Source organism: Siniperca chuatsi, linkage group LG1 (genome assembly GCF_020085105.1).
Source record: "Siniperca chuatsi isolate FFG_IHB_CAS linkage group LG1, ASM2008510v1, whole genome shotgun sequence".
NCBI lineage: Eukaryota > Metazoa > Chordata > Actinopteri > Centrarchiformes > Sinipercidae > Siniperca > Siniperca chuatsi.
The window spans coordinates 34507979-34528523 of record NC_058042.1 but is presented as its reverse complement, the minus strand read 5'-3'; the positions used below and the strand labels follow the sequence as shown (position 1 = coordinate 34528523).

Here is a 20545-nt window from a genome sequence, read left to right as displayed (position 1 = left end):
AATATCTTATCTTATTGCATCTTAGGACTTGAGGATATGCAATAGTCTTTACAGCAGTCTTTAAGGATGCTAAACAGTTATCAAGTTTTATCAAACAGTTGTCAAGTTATGTCGTCTGTTGTCAAATATTAGCAGCATCATATGATCAAAGGTAATGTGTAAATCAAGGTTTAATTCAAGCTCAATCATAAATAAAGATCATTTATGATAGCTTGTTTAGTATGTGTAACATTTGGTTTGTAACTTACAGGAAGCCTACATACACATTCAACAAGTTCCAACCTATCAACCAGTATAAAGATTAAAGCTAGCCAAAGATTGGTTAACTAGTGGTTCTTTTGTCAGTCAATTTGGCTAAAGTTAGCATTAGCAGCTATGTTAGCAATAGCATTGTGGCTAATATTAGCTAGCCAACAATAAGGGCTGTACAAATATTTCGACTTCGGTTCATGTTTAAATTCTGTATGAGTTAGAAACCACTTTTACTGTGATTTTAAAACACCAAACCTGTATTTCTACCATTCAAAATGTTTGCACGTAGGAGAGGCTCACTGCTACTTACCAGAAAAGACTTGAGAACAAATTGGGCATTCCCGTTTTAAAAAAACAATGATTTATGTGGGCATTCCAGTCATGTTCAAATGGAACGCCCCACCACGGCTGCAATCAGACCCGTCTCATATAATAAGATCTGGATACGGCGCTGCTGCTCAACCTCACAGCCAATTTTTCCAGTGGCCACTTGTGGTATTGCAACGAAAAAGTCCCCTGCGGCCCAAAAAGCATTTTCCCCGTAGGCCACCATTATAAAAGAGACGTCTGTAAAACTGTTGAAAGGACACCTCAAACTGCAAACAACGTCAAGTATGACTTTCTATTATGCATTTTTGATCCATGGAGGTTTTATATTTGTAAAACTTGATGTCATCACAATGTAAAGTCTATGGGCCAAGCGGGAACTTTTGGGCGGGGCCAGCGGGAGAAACCCTACTGCGCATATTCAGTGGGCCTCATATCTCGGAAGTAAACCCAGAAACTAGAAAACTTTTTGGGTGTATGTGCCAGGCAAGCAATTCTCATTGGAATGAATAGGTGCCATTTTGGGGTCCGGTATCCAGTTCTTATAATACATCCATGGGACCTGCTTCCTCTGTAGATAAAAACATATTATTCTAAGGTAATGAAAACACAACAATTCTTATTTTCAGGCGATACACTAATTAAAACATACTTAGTAGACTACTTATTAGATTACATGGGCATTAAATAGGTTTCTCTTCCTCAAAGAGGTGGTACTTATGCTATGTAAATATGCTACTTAGACAGGAATAATACTGGGTCTATTGATTAAAAACCCTTTCACCGGTTTTTAGAGTTTTTTCACAGAATTTCTCAAATTCTCCTTGTAAACCCAATACTGATTTATCTATTTCTATATTATGACACTTCATTGGACTGATCTTCACAGCAATGTTTAATCAGAACTTCCATCATGTTGTAAGTTTACACATGGTATGTGTTTACTGTTGATAGGCCTGTATGTACATGTTTGAAAATATACGTACATAAATAATCTATTTGACTTGTCTTGTTTTCCCTTTCAATTAAGTTATTTTTAACATGTTGTTTGTATGAGATAACTTCTGTTATGAATTGGCGCTATATAAATAAAATTTAATTTAATTGAATTTGTCTCTTTCTATATTGAAATTTCTATAATCTATCAACATTTTCCTTACAGTTACAGACCTCCCATTTAATAAGATAATATGAATTTCAATCAAAAGATCATATCTTTCTGTTGTGTTAATTTGAAACTGGTGATTGTAGCAACTGAATCTGAACAAATCATTGCTTTGGTTTAAACTAACCCTAGCTAAGTAACCAATATTATCAATTTTCCTCTATGATCAGTCTCTTCTCTTTGTAGTAGTTGTGTCTCTACACTGGGTTCTTTAACTATTGATGGGGAAATGTTAGTAAAAACTGCTGGACTGGACTGTATGTCAATCTCTTCTACTTTCTTAGTTGTATTCCATCCAAATCCTTTACCAGGATATTTTGTATACTACCAACAATTCTGAGTTGAAGCCAGATTTCCATGACCTCCTCCATGTATTCTTATACAGTATGTTAATGATTGTTTGGTTCTTGACAGTGTACACAGTGTTCACAATTAATAAGGTGTTAATGGCTATCAAATGTTTTGGTTCCTCCTATACTGAATCTTAATTATCTGTTTTGAATCCTATCGAGTTTCAATAGGCTATATATAATATAAAATGGCTAGTTTTGAAAACTGCATTTTTAGTCTTAAAGGGTTGTAGTCGGTTTAGATTTAAGGAAATTATGCTTTTATTCTGAAGGACTTGAGGCGGAAGTCTAATTGTTTTTGATGCTGGGGTCAAACTGATGTGCTCACAGAGAGACTTTGTTGTTAAAGCTGATTATTCAACAGCAAAATGATGCTCAGCATTGCTGAGACTGACATTTAGAGAAGTTTTATTAGCCACTCTTGCAGTTAAGTGTTGGATTTGAGTTGAAAGGGACAAAAATATGCAGCTTTGACAACTCCAATTCATCCCGTCTGGAAGCTGATTGGCTAAATTAAACGTTGGCACAGTGTCTGTCAAGTAAGTCTTTGTTTTATAGTAACGTTATCAAAGCTGTTGTGTTCGTCAGTAAATATGTGGAAACAACTTTAATATCGATGCACTCAGTTTATTGGGGTTTATGTGTACCCAACTCTGCAAGTACAAAAAGTCAACACAAGCTAGCGAGCTATCGCTAGTGAGCTTGTTAGCTTGCTGGCTAACCAGCGTTAGCTAACATCCTGGAATAAATGTAGCCTTAAACCAAAATTCTGTCTAAGAATCTCGCATTCATTACATTCTCTGCAATGTGTGAAACGTGTTGCCTTCATCTGGCCGTTTAGCTCCGTCGGATTTTGTTAGGTATCGTTACTGTTTACTTGTGCGTGGTTTAACGTTACATTGTTGGTTATGTTATCAAATAAAGCCATTCTATTGGCCATTGTTTTTTCATCAACCGGTTAAGCTAAATGTGAGTGTTTAATGTGACGACTGGATATGCTGTAGAGTTTTCTGCCTTGTTTCAACGTTTTAGTGATTTGGTTTTAACAGTAAGGCGTTAGCTAATTTTAATCCTCAGCTATTTCTATTAGCAAGTTATGCATTTGGAACATTCCTCTCATTTGACATTCATGTTGTTATTATAATAATAATAATAATAATTTATTATTATCATTATTATTATTATTCGTAGTAGTAGTAATAATATATCCATAACAAATCCATAATATTCTGTGACGTTAATTGGGTAAACTATACCAATTAAAGATTATAATTTGATAATTTCGGTGTTTACAGCTTCTCATCTTTTTTACTGACTTGCAAAAAAATGACCGTGTTTTCTGTGTGTTGCAGGAAAAACTATTGAAGACTACTGAAGAGTGCCTTCTTAGTCCTCTCTCAGCCTCCCTGACAGTGCAGCTGTATATTTACAGGTGCAGCTCCGATATGACTAAGAGAAGCGCGTCTCTTCAGCTTGTCAAAAGGTATATTTTGGTTTTTATCACGCTGTCCTTTTACTTGAGAGTGGTCAACAAGAGAAGTTCAAATATTTGAACAAAATAAGTTGTTTCTCTAAACAAGAGAAATGATTTGAACTTCTCAGGGCTGTTGCTCTGTCATTAGCTTAGCTACGGTTGAAGTCAAGGGTTAAACCTGTGTTGTCTGGAACAAATTCATGTGGTCTCTGAAACGCCATTGTCTTCATGTTTGTATGCTAAGCAAAAAGTATCATTTGTGCTATAGTCTAAATCCAGCTGCTATGTCCTGTACAAATCACCCTAATGCCACTAGAGATCATTGAATTGGAGGTTTAACTTAAACCTGCTTCACACCTCTAACATCAGAGTTCATTATAAGGACAGATTTTTGCAGCTCAAGTATCTTTTAATAATTTATTTATTAATCTGTCACAATGTATGAGCTCATGAAGACAACACTTGCAAAGGTGTCAAACTAATGTAACTGTGTAATTTCATTTATATATAAGTCACATCTGCCTCATTTCAATTTTGAGTCCAGTAAGAGGCTTACTGATTGTCTAACAAACTGAAGAGGTCAGTTCATAACAAGCTTGTGCAGCAGCACAAGACTAGTATCTGCAGACATGAGGTCCGTATGCAGGTGCCACAAGAACTGCTCAGCTAATTGAGGCTATAAGTCACAAAAAAAAAAGAAAAATTGATGTACTCCAAGACCATTTCCCATTGCAGTTGCAATGTAATCAGAATCAGAATCAGAAATACTTTATTGATCCCTGAGGGGAAACTCTTTTGTTACAGTTGATCACTTTCACATCAGTGCACACAGGAATAGAAGTTCTAGGCAAATCAGAATATAATACACTATAATACAGGCAAGATAAATTAAGTACAAAGTGGATTTACAGGTTGATAAGTATGTACGGAATAATAATACAATGTAATAATATAAGTAGTAAGTAATAGTGCATGAACTGTCAAGTTAAGTGTAGCTGTAAGCCAGTGTATTTGACAGAATATTGATACTGCAGTAGATTGTACAGAGAGTTATTATTGTAGGGCAAATGTTCTACGATACGATTTATGTTTGTATTAAAGTTATAGACTTATACAACTAGGCCAAATGATAAAACTAACTACATATTGTTCTGTATTTCAAAAAAACGTTTTAGCAGTTAGTGATATTGTCGGCTGCACTGGCAAATCAGACTGAAAGCTAAAGCCAATTTCTTTGTTCACCATTTTATGTATGTATTTCTATGTTTTATCAATCATTGATGGTTTGATCTGGTTTAATGTAGCCATTACCGATCCCTTAAAATATGCACAGATCGGCCCCAATACCGATCTGTAGGATCGGCTTGGGCAGCCTCTAGTCACAATTCTTTAAGAACCAAATTTAAGAGATCCTTACAGGGTTCAACATATTTTTAAAAAAATTTTTTACTTGCCCGGTCAAAGTAAATTTTTACTTGCCCCAATACAAATTTATTTTATTTATTAGCAGTTATCAAACAAGAACAAAGACTAAAGTTAATTGTCATGTTTAATCTTTATTTAAGTAAATTAATCAGAACAAATAAATATTTAAATAGTTCGTTTGATCTTCTCCCTCCTCCCTCCCTGTGTAGATTGTTTTATTTATTTTTATTTTTTTACTTTTTTGTCCCTGTAGTGAGTTTGTGATTATTTGGTCATAGGTTTCTCTACTTTTTTTATATGGATTAAGCTAAGGTGATCTCTCTGTCACTGCACTAAGCTTTATGCAAAGGAATATGCGATAACGTCATCAATATAGCTAGTGCTAGCTACTTTCATTGGAAAAGAGTTGGCAACACTGATCGGCTTCAGCTCCGTTTGGCAGTGATAGAAACAAGACACTTGGGTGGACACGCTAATTTTCCCCCTTTTATGACAAACACCATAAACACACCTGTCACCTGCCCAGCACGATGCTCTTAAACCATAAGCACAGCGGCTACACCTTATTTTTATACAGTCTACGGGCTACGCACAGCACTGCACGGCTATGCTAGCGATGCTAGCTGCCGTGCAAGCCCGCTGAGAGTGAGCTGCGCTGTGAGAGTGAGCGCAGCCCAGAAATACGTTTTAAAAACACACATTTACCGTGCGAAGCGTCTCACACAGAGGCTCCTACACTGACAGGAGCACCAACCCACGGATACAAAGAGACACAACAGATCCATTTTACTAGTCTGCACTGCAGCTAGCACCTCACTCTCAGTTCACCGTAACATTGTCACTGACAGCCTCCATGCTGCTTTCTACTGTTTACTGACTTTTCCGACCGGTGCGTTTATGATGTGGAACGTGACTAATCACATTTCCTCACTAGTGCCCGATCGGTACTGTGCATGTGCAACTCTCAACAGAGATGATAAGGACGCAAGATGGCTTGCTCCTTAGCTACTTCCATCATCAGCTCCGGAAAAAATGTCTTTAATTATTTTTTACCAACTGCCCAATCGGGCAAGTGAGTTGCTAGATGTATTTGCCTGACATGGCATTTTACTTGCCCCGGACAATCGGCAATCCTTATTGTTGCGTTATTAAGACAGGTTGTTTATGTTATGTGTTGATATTAAAAGTTATGGCCAATATGCCGTTATCAGATTTTTTTAAACTCTCAAATATCTATATAGGTATCAATACTCCAGTATCTATCGGGTTATAATTGGAATTTGACTCCTTTTTTTTTTGATTGGTTGATGCAGCCTGTTGCTTGTGTATAAAGAATTTGTTATTTCAAATTGTGTCTGTGACCGAAACACTGCTTTTCAGTAAACTTAGTGCTGACCTGCACCTGTCTACCAGGTGTGCATTAGAAAATTTTCAGTTTAAGTTGAAATAGCACTGACTTATGTGAAACGTATATTATTTTGGAAGGTAGAACATTTTTAAAGCACCAAAGTTTGGCAGGTGAGTCAGAAACTTCACTTCAGACACACTGCACATACCCACCCAGTTCTCCAAGACATAAAGAATGTATTCACTGATTTTTCCTAACAGAGGTTAGGTACAGATGAACATTTCCATTGCTAAATGTGACAGGATGCTGAACCATCACTGCAGAAGGAACCCTGAGCTTCATGAGGAGCTGCAGATCCAGGCAGCAGTGGCAGCAGGGGATGTCTGTACTGTCAGGAGAATGCTGGAGCAAGGATACTCACCTAAGATTCGTGATGCCAACGGCTGGACACTGCTCCACTTCTCTGCTGCCAAAGGAAAAGAGAGATGTGTTAGAGTCTTTCTGGAGCATGGAGGTGAGAGGCTTCGTCTTTTTTTCTTTTTGTCTTTTTGTCTTGATACTGAAGTTGGCTTCATTTGGTGGTTAGTATTATACCATGACAGGTTTTTCTGACCAAACACTAGAGGGCATTATTTTACTAGAAGAGACAGCCTTCCATTCACCTCTGTGTTAGTTGAAAGCCATTCAAGTTAAAAAGTTAATATAACATGTCACACACAGGGTCACATTTAAATACAACAGTCAGACAGATATCACTTACAAATGCCTTACATCTACAGAAAATGGGATCTAAAATAACTTAAAAAAATATACATTTATTTATTAATTATTATTATTTTACTTTGTATTGGGTGCTAGCTGAAACATGCTCTGCACACAAATATCAATTTCTTCGTCATGCAGAATAAGGTGCTTGTAATTTTTATGGGGAAAATCCAGTCAAATTGACAGGTTTCTCCCATAATAGTCTTTGCATTGTTCAGCACTACAGAGAGGTTGGCAGTGCAGTCATTGACGCATTAAATATTCGGAGTATTCCTTGTCTTAACTTAATTTTCTTGAAAGACAGACTTAAGCTGACCTGAGGCATCCATGTTTCTTAGTCTTTCTTGGCACTTCTATGTTATTAAGTGCAGAATTTGATATATCAGAGCTTCCAGAAAAATCCAAATTTCCCAATCATAATTCAAATCAAATTACACCCTTAATGGTGACATGAATACTGTTTACAAGTCGAAAACCTGTAAGCACTGTAACTATTATTGATGACATTTCTAGCAGCTAGTAGCATAGGTGCACCAACTACCAGTAACACCTATTTTGTTACAGTTTTACAAGTTTCCTGCAGCTTTAATGATATCTCAGTTCGTGGTCCTTTAAGTAAACCTTAAAGCTAAATTAATTGATTCTTTGGCCTCTTAGATGCAGCACAAAAATCTGCAAAGCTGAAATCTCAACATTGACATAATATATATACCTAAAAAAATTGTCATGGTTGGAAATCTTGGGACAGTTTTCTGGAACACTTTCCAGCTGTCACTGTTAGCATAAAATGCTTGTTGATACTAGTGTGTAAAACTGTTGTTCTGTCTCTTGAGTCACCATTTGACATTGGTTTGAACAGTTAAAGGAAGTTTTAAAGGTTTTACATTGAGGGAATCTGTTTCCTAGTCACGATGTCTAGATGTGTCTAAACTCCAATGCACTGTATTTGTCAGGATCCTAAAGTGTAATAGTGTACCTAGAATATAATAGCTAGAGGGCACTGTATGTTAGGACAATTAGTGTGAGAGAGGTTCTTTGTGGTAGATTAGGTTTAGGTGGACTGCAGAGTCCTAGCTGATCACAGATCATGTCACCCACAGCTTCAAAGCTCCTGCTGTATTTGACTTTCCTCTCATTTCCACTCTTTCCACTCTCCTCTGTGCAGCTGACCCCACAGTGAAGGACTTTATTGGTGGCTTTACAGCACTTCACTATGCTGCTATGCATGGCAGAGCACGCATCGCCCGACTGATGCTAGAATCTGAGTTTCGCAGTGACATTATAAATGCAAAAAGCAATGATGGCTGGACGCCACTGCACGTGGCCGCCCACTACGGTCGAGACTCATTTGTACGCCTCCTCCTCGAGTTCAGGGCCGAGGTGGACCCGCTGAGTGACAAAGGGACCACACCACTACAGTTGGCTATCATCCGTGAGCGCTCCAGCTGTGTACGGATCCTCCTGGACCACAGCGCCAACATTGACATTCAAAATGGCTTCCTGCTGCGATATGCTGTCATCAAAGGCAATCACTCATACTGCCGCATGTTCCTGCAGAGGGGAGCGGACACTAATCTCGGACGTCTTGAAGATGGCCAGACCCCCCTGCACCTGTCAGCCCTCAGGGATGATGTGTTGTGCGCCCAGATGCTCTACACATACGGAGCCGATACCAACACCAGGAACTACGAGGGCCAGACACCGGTAGCTGTATCTGTTAGCATGTCTGGGATCAGCCGGCCCTGTCTGGACTTCCTGCAGGAGGTCACCAGTGAGTCTCACCAACACACTACATATCACACAAGCATGTCCTACAGCGTTACATATCGGAACCTGTTCCCACCGAATGTGTGAGGACAGAAATGGAAAAATGCAACAACTTGTCATTATAATGATTAATAATAATAATACATTATCCAACCAACATTTTAAAGCCCCAGAGGTATTAGATTTACTTGATAGAACCAAAGAAAAACACCCCATGTGAAAAGTTGGAACCAGAAAATGTTTGGTGTTATTACATGCTAAATCACATTTCAGCGAAAATCGCCATTTTGAGTCCAAAATAGGTGATTTGTGTACATCCCATGAGTTTTTGAAATATGAGGTACTCTAAGACCATTTCCCATTGCAGTTGTAATGTAAGCCAATGTATTTGACAGAATATTGATACTGCAGTAGATTGTACAGAGACTTTGTAGATATTGTAGGCCAAATGTTCTACAATACGATTTATGGGTGAAATAAAATGAGAACCACGTCTTCCGAGTTGTCAAAAAAAAAAAAAGCTCCTTGTTTTTGTGCTTGGCACGGGCGGCTGTAGCTTAGTGGTAGAGCAGGTTGTGCACCAATCGGAAGGTCGGCAGTTCGATACTGTCACAACCACGACGTATTTGCTTTTCGATTTGTTTTGGAACATGTGGCTAATTCATGAGACAATAGTGTAGACATTTAACCTAGCTAAAATGGACCTACGTTACTTATGACGTAGTAACGGAATGCTTGTTACAATAGCCTAATTTTGTTGCTTGAGAAGGGGGCAAATGCCATGCTCACTGAAAAAAGCTGAATTGAAATTACCATTTGACAGTTTTTTTCTTTTAGTTGAGTGGTTGCGAAATCAATTTAGAAATGTCATATCTACGCCCTTTCTTTTAATTAATCCGTTTTTTGATTAAATTGACCAATTGTATTTTGAATTAGTTTGAAACTTAAATAAGGACAAAAGAAATTGGCCTCATATGTATTTACACTGATTGATTTTGATAGCATCAGAAGTGTATTCAACGATTAAATGTTGCAGTTAACATTTTTGGTATATCCATTTGTTCACATCTCTCCTTGTCGACTAATACTTTAATTAATGAATTAACAGTTCAGTTACAATTGAGTTGATAGATAGAAACAGCTAGAATAAAGATAAATATAAACCTTGTCATGCACAAGTTGAGTATTGGCTTTTTTGCGCTTATTTTGCTCGAGTTAGACTTGCAAGATTTGGCTAAATCTGACCTTGTTGTGAGCAGTTTCATGTAGGAACTATTTTCTTTCTACCGATAGTTCCTACTAGGGCTGCCCCCTAATAGTAGACTAAACCGTTAGTTGATGAGAAGAGTCTTAGTCGACCAAGTTTTTATTAGTTGGTAGTCGCTGAACACCCCTGCTCACAAGGTCTGTGGATTATCTTGAGTAATCGGGCCATGATTTCTGGAAAGAGACATTGCTGTTGAGTTTTTCAAATGTATTCTTTTTCTGAGAGCCATCCATTTGCATTATATTCCAAAAAGGCAGACATCTCTACGGCTGATATCTCCAAAACTTGGCAACTCACACCAAAATAATCTAGATGGATAAATAGCACTACAGGTAAGAGGAAAAATATGTATTTTTCATTTTGGGGTGAACTGTCTCTTTAACCATGAAAAAAAATCTGTGAAAGTAGGTTTGGTATAGAAAAGGATTCCAAGTTTAGTACAAAAAGTGAAAGAGCTTTTTATTGTAAGTTGAGAGGAGGAAAATGTTGAGAAATTTGTAGAGTTAAATAGGGCTACTTGCCAACACAAGGTTATAATGACCAGTGTTCAGTGACAGAACAATCCCAGGTTGGAGGAACAGGAGAGCACATTACCTGAAGCATTATGATTTAGAAGGAACAATGGCTGCATTCCTCAACTACCCCTTGAACTTTGATATCAAAGAGCTGTGCACTGATTCAGACAAGCCCTTTCAGAGACTCCAAACCCTCAGCCAGATCACATATCTGCTGGGTTATTGATTACACCTCTACCTCCTGGATTAACTCATGTGCAATGAAAGGCTCGTTCCACACAGAATGACAGGTACCCAGCTCTTTTCAACTGCTGCACAAGTCAGTGTTGCTCCCCTTAGGTTTTTCTCATGTCAGATACTGCAACATGCACAACAGTCCTCATACAAAGGTTCCACCTGCAAAACCAAAAGCTTAAACATACTCCACCCAAAGAAAATGTCACATATGATATCTCTATCACTGTTGACACCTGAGTCTAGATCTGTGGTCTTCAAAATCCATGAATCATTTTTAAAAAAGTCATAATGCTAACACCTGTAGAAAGTGCAGTTTTGACTCTGGTAGCCTGTTGACCTAAGGCTAGTTTTTGCACTCACTGAGTAACATTAGGGCTGTAGTCAGCCAAAGAAAATTGTGGGTGACCTATCTACCTACTTCAACCAATCGATTGGTCGATGGGGGGGAAAAAAATCTGCACATTACCTCTAGATTGACTAATTCCACTCTACCTGGTAGCTGCTGGGTGCTAATCAACGTTACACAGCGTTGCCAAGCAAATTAATTCCTGCAGTTTGACCATTTCTTTTTCACACATAACTATATTGTTACCTTCAGGGCATGTCTATCAGGTAAATTTACAGCAGCAACACACACACACAAAATGGGCGAGAATCACGGAGCAGAACGGCTTCTGTATAACAACACTAACACTAGCTGAGCTAACTTAGCACCACAGTATAACTCCATAACATTTCAGAAAAAGCAACACGAAAACAACTACTAATCTCATTATTTGGTCGGCTTAACGCTCACAAAGTTTCTCTTGACTGTCCTTCAATATTACAACATTAGTTCTGCATCGCCCCAGCCTGTGGGAGTAGCCACTTAGCCGCGCAACATGCTAACACCAAGTTCAACAGGCTACAAATAAACACTAAAACAACATAAAACATGGCAAAACTTACAGCTTTCAAGTTTGAAGATTTCACTGTTTTACAAACCGTGAAGTTTCGGATATACTTCATTAAAGAGGTGGGACTAACCGTATCATTTTTATGCTCTGTTTGGTAATCGAGTAAAGTAAGTGGAAATAATATTGTTAATGATTTTCTTTCATATCTACATGAAATTGAGATTAAAGTTTGTACACAGACCAAAACAAAAGCAGAACCCATGACAATAGATACATGTTACATTATGTTTTGTAAATTTCCTGCAGTGGAAAAGGGATAATTGTAGCTATCCTGGGGTTTGGGTTTTGTGGCCAACTAGGTGCTTGGAGTTTACATACTTATCAAAATATAAACTATATTTTCTGACAATTTGCTGTTTCTTATCAGTTTCTCGGGTCAGTTTAATCAAATAAAAATGCACATTTTCCCACAGCTGCACTGCTATTTAGGCCTGCAGGTACTGTTTTGGTAGATGTTTGGAGATATCCACCACAGAGATTTGTGCTGCCACCCCAGTACAGTGAAGGTGAATGGAATGGGATAGGCCTTGGATTAAAATTTCTTTTAAGCATCATGGAGCCCATGTTGACAGTAAACTGTACTAGAGTTTTGTTATGATTTAACCACCTGTCTCAGCTTATGGATGTTTCTGCGGTGGAGGAAGAGAAGTGTCCATGGCAGAGGAGTTACTTTACCCAAATCAGACTGATAACACCCACGCACATCACTTCCGGGAATCAAAGGGGTTTTTCCCAATGGTTTGCATACAGCTGATAACAGAGTGGATACTAACTGATTAATGCCTTTGGCAGTAGTGATGTGTCAGAGGTCCTGTTTTTGATTTTCCGTATTATATCATAGAATTTAATTTAAATATACTGTATGTGTTTGTATAGAGTTGTGTAATTATTTATTAACCATACTATTACATTAGTAAGGTTTTATTTTTGTTATACAACTAGGATAGTTATTCTTGACATATCCCACTTTTTAACTGTCAATATGACAGAATATTTCAATGCATTGCAGATGAAAAATCTTTCGTATTTATTTCTTGCAACAAATAAGAATGTAACTTAGACAGTGACAAGCAGAAGTGATACTAAATGAGAGCCCTTTGGGAGCCGAAAGAGCCGGCTGGAAAGGATCGGAGCTATAAGATCCGGCTCCCTTCAAAAAGCCGTATTTCCCATCACTTTTTGGCAGGCTGTTGAAAAACTGTACACCTAAAATAGGGATCTTTAACCTTCATATGTACAGCATTGGGGTACCGAGATGGCAGTCAGTGACAGTGCCTTTTTTGATACTCCCACTATAAGATGCCAAAGTCAGAATTTATTTAATCCTACATCCTAATAATCCTGTATTTATTTTTTGCTCCTCCATATACAGTAAGGAAATTAGCTTAATCACCTTTCAGTATAACACCACGCAGTACAAAATGGATTGTAGAACTGAATCAACACACAACAACAAGCTGCAGTCACAAAATAAACTCAACTTTTTAAACAAGCTCATATTTATTGCAGGGCTGTTGCTTTACATCATACAGGTGTTTCTGTTTTTTCTGGGGCTCATGGTGTATGGCATGCATACCTGCAGCCTATAAACATGAAAGATAGCCGACTGAAAGTTAGGTTAACATTACATCCACAGCTCTCAATAATGTTAATCTTAGCTTACCTTTTTATAAATGTCAGCATGCGGGCCTGCCTGTTCTTGTGATTTGTCCCTGATGTTTTGTTGCTGCTTTGTATCTAATTCTCAGTGAGACTGTGGATGAATTTAGTCTCTTTTTTTCTTCTTATTTCTTCCCAGAACCAGTAATAGCAAACATTAGCAGATACAGAACTTTTCTGAAATACAAGATGCTGCTTATTAGTGCAACAGGTCAAGCAGCTAAATCAGCTTATAAAGAAGAGATAAATTATTAATTAATTAATTTTACCATTTGTCCTTCTTTTACATTATCGTTTAGTTTTTATTCATTCATAAAAATTGTAATACATTTTTGTCCTTTTTATTTTCAATGGTCATTTTTAAGTTTTCATCATAGGGGAAAAAAAAGGTCATCAGCCAAAGTTTTTTCATCATAGGTTTCGTTGACGAAATTAGCACTGAGAGAGGGGAGCTGATCACCTGTCCCCTCTTGCAGAAAACTTTGTGTTTGTGTTTATAACTATGAAGAGAACTTTCTAGAAAAATTGGTTTGCATCAATAACTTTGAGCCCAATACTGATTTTGATATTTGAGGGTTTAGAAAATCTGATAACGATATATTGGCCAATATTTATTTTTTAACAGAAACTTATTTAACAAACATTTTTGATAAGGATCTCTTAATTTTGGTTATTGAAGAGTTCTGACAAAGATGTGCACTGAGAAGGATATTATTTAGTTCAAGAATAAATTTGTTTAATTGTGAAAAATATAACTCTAACAGCAACTACAACAGTAAACTCCACTGGAATTATTGTAATTGGCCATAATATAATAGGTATTGGGTTGAAGTTGATTTTTGATAACCTGTTACCAATTGACTATTTAATTTTCATGTATTAATTTATCCAGTTTATCTATTTACCTGTACCTGTTTTATTTCTATCAAAATGATGCAAGCTATAGGAAAATATTTTCCAACCACTATTTATGTCAGCGGATTGAAAACTCTGTTTAAAAACATTGTATCTTTAACGAAAGCAGTAATTTGATACAGTGACTGAGAATACATACTGCTGCAAAGACAAGACAAACAATGAGAGGGAGTGGGTGATGGGAAATGTCTGAATCAGCTTTCACTGTCATTTACTTGTCTAAATGTGCACACGTTTATTAGATGAACTGCAAGCATGTGTTTTATAGCAGCTGTCAGCGTTATACTGACAAGGGAGAAAATTATAGGGCCATGGATCATTTACTCGCTAGAACAATCTTACTGTGTGTTTTAATAAATACATGTATAACCAAGTTTGTCAACAGACTATACACCACTCAACTACTGTGCTGTTGAGTGCATGAGAGGAGAAAACGTGACACAGGCATGGCTGACATGACTGTTGTCAGGTTATTTATACAAAAAGGAGAAATGAGGGAACATAGTTTATTACCATTCAAGTCAGGTATTTCACACCCAAATGAGCACCTCCCCATGAAGACATGTAACAGACCTGCAAACGCAGATTCTTTTCTGCTTAGTTTACGGCCAGCTCAGCTGTGATGTTTTCAGTCGATTGGATTAGTGTGTCGCAGTGCTCTCAAGTTGACAAACTATGCAGTAGGGACACTGGTAATAAAATAGCTCAAACACTTATCTTTGGCTTTTCATTACTTTCATTTCTTATTACCAATTGGCATACATACACACCAGTACGGACTTATCTGCAATAAGATAAAATCAGCTGAGAGAATCAGCCCACCAATGTACCTGTCAGGCTGTAGTAATGAGCTCCCTCTCAGGTGTTATTCCACTGTGTAACAACAGTTTCTGTTCCTCTTTCAGGACAACCTCGGACTCTACAAGACTTGTGTCGAATAAAAATCCGTCACTGCATTGGCCTTCAAAGCTTGAAATTCTTGGAGGATCTACCAATTGCAAAGGTTATGAAAGACTATTTAAAACATAAGTTTGACAGTGTGTGAAGGCAACAACAATAGAAGAGGAGAGGGTTACTAAGAACTCTCTGCTATTGTTTATTAAGACTATGCAATCACTATGCTCCTTGTCTGGAAGAAAGGTTCACAGATCTGTTCTGTACATGCTGAAGGATAGTTAGTCCAGTTTGTTCGTCTAGTTCACCACATTAAAACTAGAGTTTTCTGCTCCTGTTCTCCATTTCAGCCTTTTTACAGTTAGAGAAGTTGCGGAAGAACAGAAATGGATCCACCTCATGTGAGCAACAGCTGTTTGTTTTTTGTTTTTTTGTGGGAAAAAGAAAATCTCATTTGACAGCAGATAGCATTGTTACTACAGTTAGCATTATTACCATTTATGTTGTTACTGTAAAAATATGCATGATGTTATCCTTGCTGGGTCATATTGTCATCAAGTGCGTACTTGCCATTTAATTTCTCCCCCTCTTTTTGACTCAGAATCATCAAATGTTGAGCCACTTGGATAATGATAGCTTTTAAAAAAAACTCTACAAGGTACACTCCCTGATTTTTTGTTTTATCACCCAGTAGTGAATCTAAATCTCAAAATAACCTGGTTCCAAACATCTGGATCACCACCCTCATCTCCAATTTGTTCAATGACTTATTAAGCAAATAGCACTCTTGTTGTGCCCATTGACAGCTATTTCCGACAGTTTGAAAAACGGTCGAACCAATCAGTGAGATTAGCAATGTGGACATCATCTTCCTACATAGTATGCATGTATCTGTGTAGAAAGAGAAAAGCATTGTTACTTGGTGCTCAATTCTGCTTTGAACAGAAAGCAGGAAGAAGAAACAAAATATGGAGCTACAGATGGCTGGGAGATATGCACAGTATGGTCAGTTTGATTTATATCTATCGCAGCACAGTATGACTACAGTAGCGACAACATGTAAAATACTACTTCAGTAATATTAAAACAAACTCACTAAAGTACACTACAACAAACAACCAACCAAAATTTCTGACCTGCCAGAAATTCATCTGATCAGCCAACAGCCAGATCATTGATTGTTCAGGCAGTTCAGATCACCACCCCCCTCAAACTGAATGTCAAAAACAACAGCCGATCTGGTGTAAATTCTGGCTCTTGAATTGTAGTGTCTGACCAGCATAACATCAACATGTCATGTCGGGCTGAATCGCACTGCTGAAGCTTTGGAACGAAACTGAATTTTAAAATATCAATAGTAAGCTGAGTGGAGGTTTAGGGCTGCTACAGGGTGTTGTAACAAAATCAGGGAGTGTGTGTGTTTACAAAATAATACACAGAATTGGATTTACTCAAACATTGCTTATGTGTCTGGTATGCAAGAATAACTTGCTCAGATACATTTTTATTTCATAATGACACAAGCAAGAATATAACATGCAGTTGAACTGATTTTGGACCGTAAGTGCGATGCTTAGATAATTTGATACTACCAATTGAACAGTGAAAGCATTCTGCAGTGATCAACTATAAATCAAGTTCCTTTATCCATTTCTACACTATATGTAGTATATTTGAGTTTTGAGTGAGTGCACTGTGATAGAATTCTGTTCTGAAAGCACCACATTTACTCACTAAAGCAGTTGATGATGGAATCATGAATAAGGTAACACTGACACACAATCGCTAGAAGCTACAGTCAATGTAAATATGTTACATGTACAACAGATATTTTTGTAGAATTTATTTAAGCAATGATCTCTGGTATTCTTAATGTATTTAAAGTTTGAAAAGTATTGTGATCTGTTTGGTGTGACTCAAGTATCTCATTTTTTGTGTCTGAGTTCAAGAACTCTGTTGTACAAGAATAATTTGGAATCAAGTGTTCTTTGAGGTTTATGGCAAAAATGTTTGGGTGCTTTCTTAAAAATCATCTCTTGCAGGCAACTCTGTTGTGGAGATTAAACTGTGAATTTTTCATTTTGACAATTTAAAATAAAATGTATGATTTGGGGTCTAAATAATGCCCACGCCACAGGAAATATGTTTTTCTTTGTCTCTGCATGTGTTTAAAATGTGTGGTGAAATTATGTGGCATCTAAAATTGGTCTTCCTAAAATGTTGTATTCACAAATCCTAACAATGTTTACCTGCATCAACATACATTTGCATGTTTGTCTGCAGCTTTGTATCAGGACATTTTGTGAAAAGTGCTTATTTTGAAGTGCAAACTGTGTGCTCTATGCAGATAAACAGAGAAATTAGATTAAAAATTCCAGTAGTTTTAAACAAGACTACAAACAGGCAGTAAGTGGGTTAACATAGGAAAATGGAAAGTGAGTGTGGACGTTAGGGGGGTTACATTAAATAGACTAAGACCAGAACCATAGAGATACACTCCTGCGTCCCTTTTCAGGGGCTGCATCCCTCAAACTCTGCCTTTCAAAACTGAACAGTATAACAGATTTACAGGTCCTGTCCTATTTTAAAGGGTCCTTCGAATGGAGCCTTCTTTTCCCTGAATGTGAAGGATACTGCCAGTGTGTCCTTTGTGTTTCCTAAAGGCCTCTTTACACTGTGTCCAGAAAATTACGGAAGTTGACCGTTGTGTTGACTGAGCAAAATCTTGTGAAATCTTTGGTCATTAAAGGTGCCCTGTTCAGTTTTCTTGTAAACAAACAAACGTTATGTTTACATTCAGTATTACTCCAACCAAACCAAAATGCATTGTGTGTATCCTTGAGGTCGACACACATGTCGAATGCATTTCCTTCCTCATAAAATATTTGCAAAGCCGATTTTTGAACCTTGCGTTTGTTTACATCCATGTTTACTAGCTAGCACTTTTCTACAGAGCCCAGAGGACTACTATATACTACTATATTGCGAGGGAATGCAAAAGTAGTCCTCAAAAAAATTCTCTCCCTGACCTTTAAGGGGCTCCGTACTCTTCTTCTTTGCCTTTGTTAGCACATTGCTGCGTTTCTTTAGTATTGCTGCTACCTTTTGATGAGTGGAACAGTGTGAAACCACTGTCTGGACTGTTCATTGCATCACCTGTGTGCATCCTTGTGCACATGCACAAGACAAACAAAACGGGGACCCACTCATAAAAAAAACTGCTCCATAGTGCTACTAGAGGTTAAAAACAAGATACCTTTTAATCTAAAACAGTGGTCTTAGATCTCAATGTGAGACACGTTTACCGGCCGTTTAGCAAATTAATGACCAAGGACCAAATTCTCACAATGTGACTGCAGCTTTGACATACCAACCAATCAGAATACAGCGTGAAATGACACAGAATACATTTTCTGACACAACTTTCTAAGCAGCCATAAACATAACACATAGATACCACATTATCATGTATATTATCTATAGTAGGTGCCACTTTTTTAATTCTGTTTTTTTTGTCAGCTCAATGGCTAAAGCATTTATCTTATCTATTTCCATCTTGATTCATCAGAAGCTGCATCGCACAATCTGACATGCCTCAAAATTTATATCACAGATTACAACCAAGATTTTACACAATGTGACATACAATGAACCTGTATGATATCACCCAGTTTATAAGGGCCATAATTCATTGAATGCTGAATGGATATTTGTTTAATGGTGGCCTTGTAAAGTCTGGTAATCTATGTAGTGACCGTTTTATATTTACCAGGTGTTTGGGTCCAGTTGGGATCAGTTGTTAGCAGCTTGGATAGGATATTAAGTTGAAGTTCAATCCCTACAGATTTGGAAGGTTACACATATACTTTTAATTTTCCTGAGTTTACCTCTGGTATGTACTACATTGTCAGCCATTTGAGACCTCCTAAAAATAAACTTTGATTTTGAGAAGGATCATCTGAATTTGGTCTTTGTGAGGCTAGAATGTATGTTTTGGTGCACAGGTTCACCCCAGCAGACTTAAGTCTTTCGAATGACACACTTTTGTAGGCTGTATGCTCTAAAAGAGGCAGTCGCTGGAAATGGAACTATAACAAAACCAGGAGTGTTTGTTTAACTAGGCATTTATCTTCCTATCTTCATCTTATCTAATTTAAGATTGTGAGGTTTATAATTTTGCAAATGGCTTGGGGTTTTGATTTTGGTCCAGAAGTTGTTTTACCCATGTCTTTAATCCAATTACTGCTAATTCTTTTGATGATACATTCTGAATACTAAAATTATGGATGCAGCTGCCTCCCTTTTGACTCACTAATCATTTTTAAAATGCAGTATTCCAAGATCTGAGTGAAAACAAGCACTGAAAGTGTCAGTCGTGCCAGAATATTCTCCACCACATTTCAGGTCCTTTTCATGTTCCATACTGTCCTTTCTGTACATGATTCTGAATTTGATACAATGCCATTTTGCAGCAGCATTTTTGTATTGTGTGTGAATAAGTCTGTCATACATTGACTGCCTTCTCCAATCGGTTCCTCAGCAGCTCAGATTTTGGTCGTCACAGTCAGGGAAACACTTCGTACATGTGTTATGTGGCTATCAAATGCCTTTAAGTCTTCCACACCATTAACTACTGAATGTACAGCATATGCAGATTTTCAAATGTAAAAACCAAAATGTGTGAATAAACAAAAGTTAACATTTCTGGGTTGTCAGCTGTTTTTTTGTTTTGTTTTTGTTTGTGTGTGTGATGAATTTACTGTGAGAGGTTACAGGGGACAGAGATTACATAAGCTTTCCCTATTTTGAAAGTAGCTGTACTTTTTAAATTATGTACTTATTGGAGGTCAAAATATGGGTTTTGTAAAGGACGCATTTTCAACTTTTTCTTTGACAACATACAGTAGTTCATTCAATACAATACACTATTAGTAATAATAACACTGTACTCACCAAGATCAGGGAACACCGTGACATCAAATCACCAAAAAGAAGTCAGACAGGTCAAGAAACACGAGCAATCAGATGATCAGAATAAACTTGTAAAAAATATGAAGGTGAACAGTGAAATTATTACCAAACCATCCGTTGTAAACATCCATCACAGTTTACAGACCCACTTTGCTTGCTTGCGTCTCTTTGTGGTCTCGTGGACACAATTGTCCTGTTCAATGAGGGATTATTGGCAATATTTCAGGTGTGCTCATTTTTCAGTTTAGACCACAACCA

At 37.4% G+C, this 20545-nt stretch overlaps 1 protein-coding gene across 2 annotated transcripts; it reads left to right on the top strand.

Annotated features, from left to right (window-relative positions):
• The first annotated feature begins 2379 nt into the window (after positions 1 to 2379).
• On the top strand, positions 2380 to 20020 carry asb7 (ankyrin repeat and SOCS box containing 7). Of its 2 annotated transcripts, none has more exons than XM_044189542.1 (5): positions 2380 to 2633; positions 3447 to 3577; positions 6644 to 6855; positions 8272 to 8877; positions 15328 to 20020. In XM_044189542.1, exons 2-5 carry the CDS (start codon positions 3540 to 3542, stop codon positions 15465 to 15467), a joined length of 996 nt encoding a protein of 331 aa, XP_044045477.1. In that variant the 5' UTR covers positions 2380 to 2633; positions 3447 to 3539; the 3' UTR covers positions 15468 to 20020. The 2 variants fall into 2 exon arrangements, with proteins under 2 accessions (XP_044045477.1, XP_044045487.1); XM_044189552.1 differs by having other exon boundaries at positions 10394 to 15340.
• Positions 20021 to 20545: the final 525 nt, after the last annotated feature.

Bases quoted from the DNA above. Each gene is read 5' to 3' on its own strand.
- asb7 (XM_044189542.1), top strand. From the start codon at position 3,540: ATGACTAAGAGAAGCGCGTCTCTTCAGCTTGTCAAAAG. The intron at 3,578-6,643 runs GTATATTTTGGT...TAAATGTGACAG, and splicing joins TCTCTTCAGCTTGTCAAAAG to GATGCTGAACCATCACTGCA. The intron at 8,878-15,327 runs GTGAGTCTCACC...TTCCTCTTTCAG, and splicing joins CTTCCTGCAGGAGGTCACCA to GACAACCTCGGACTCTACAA.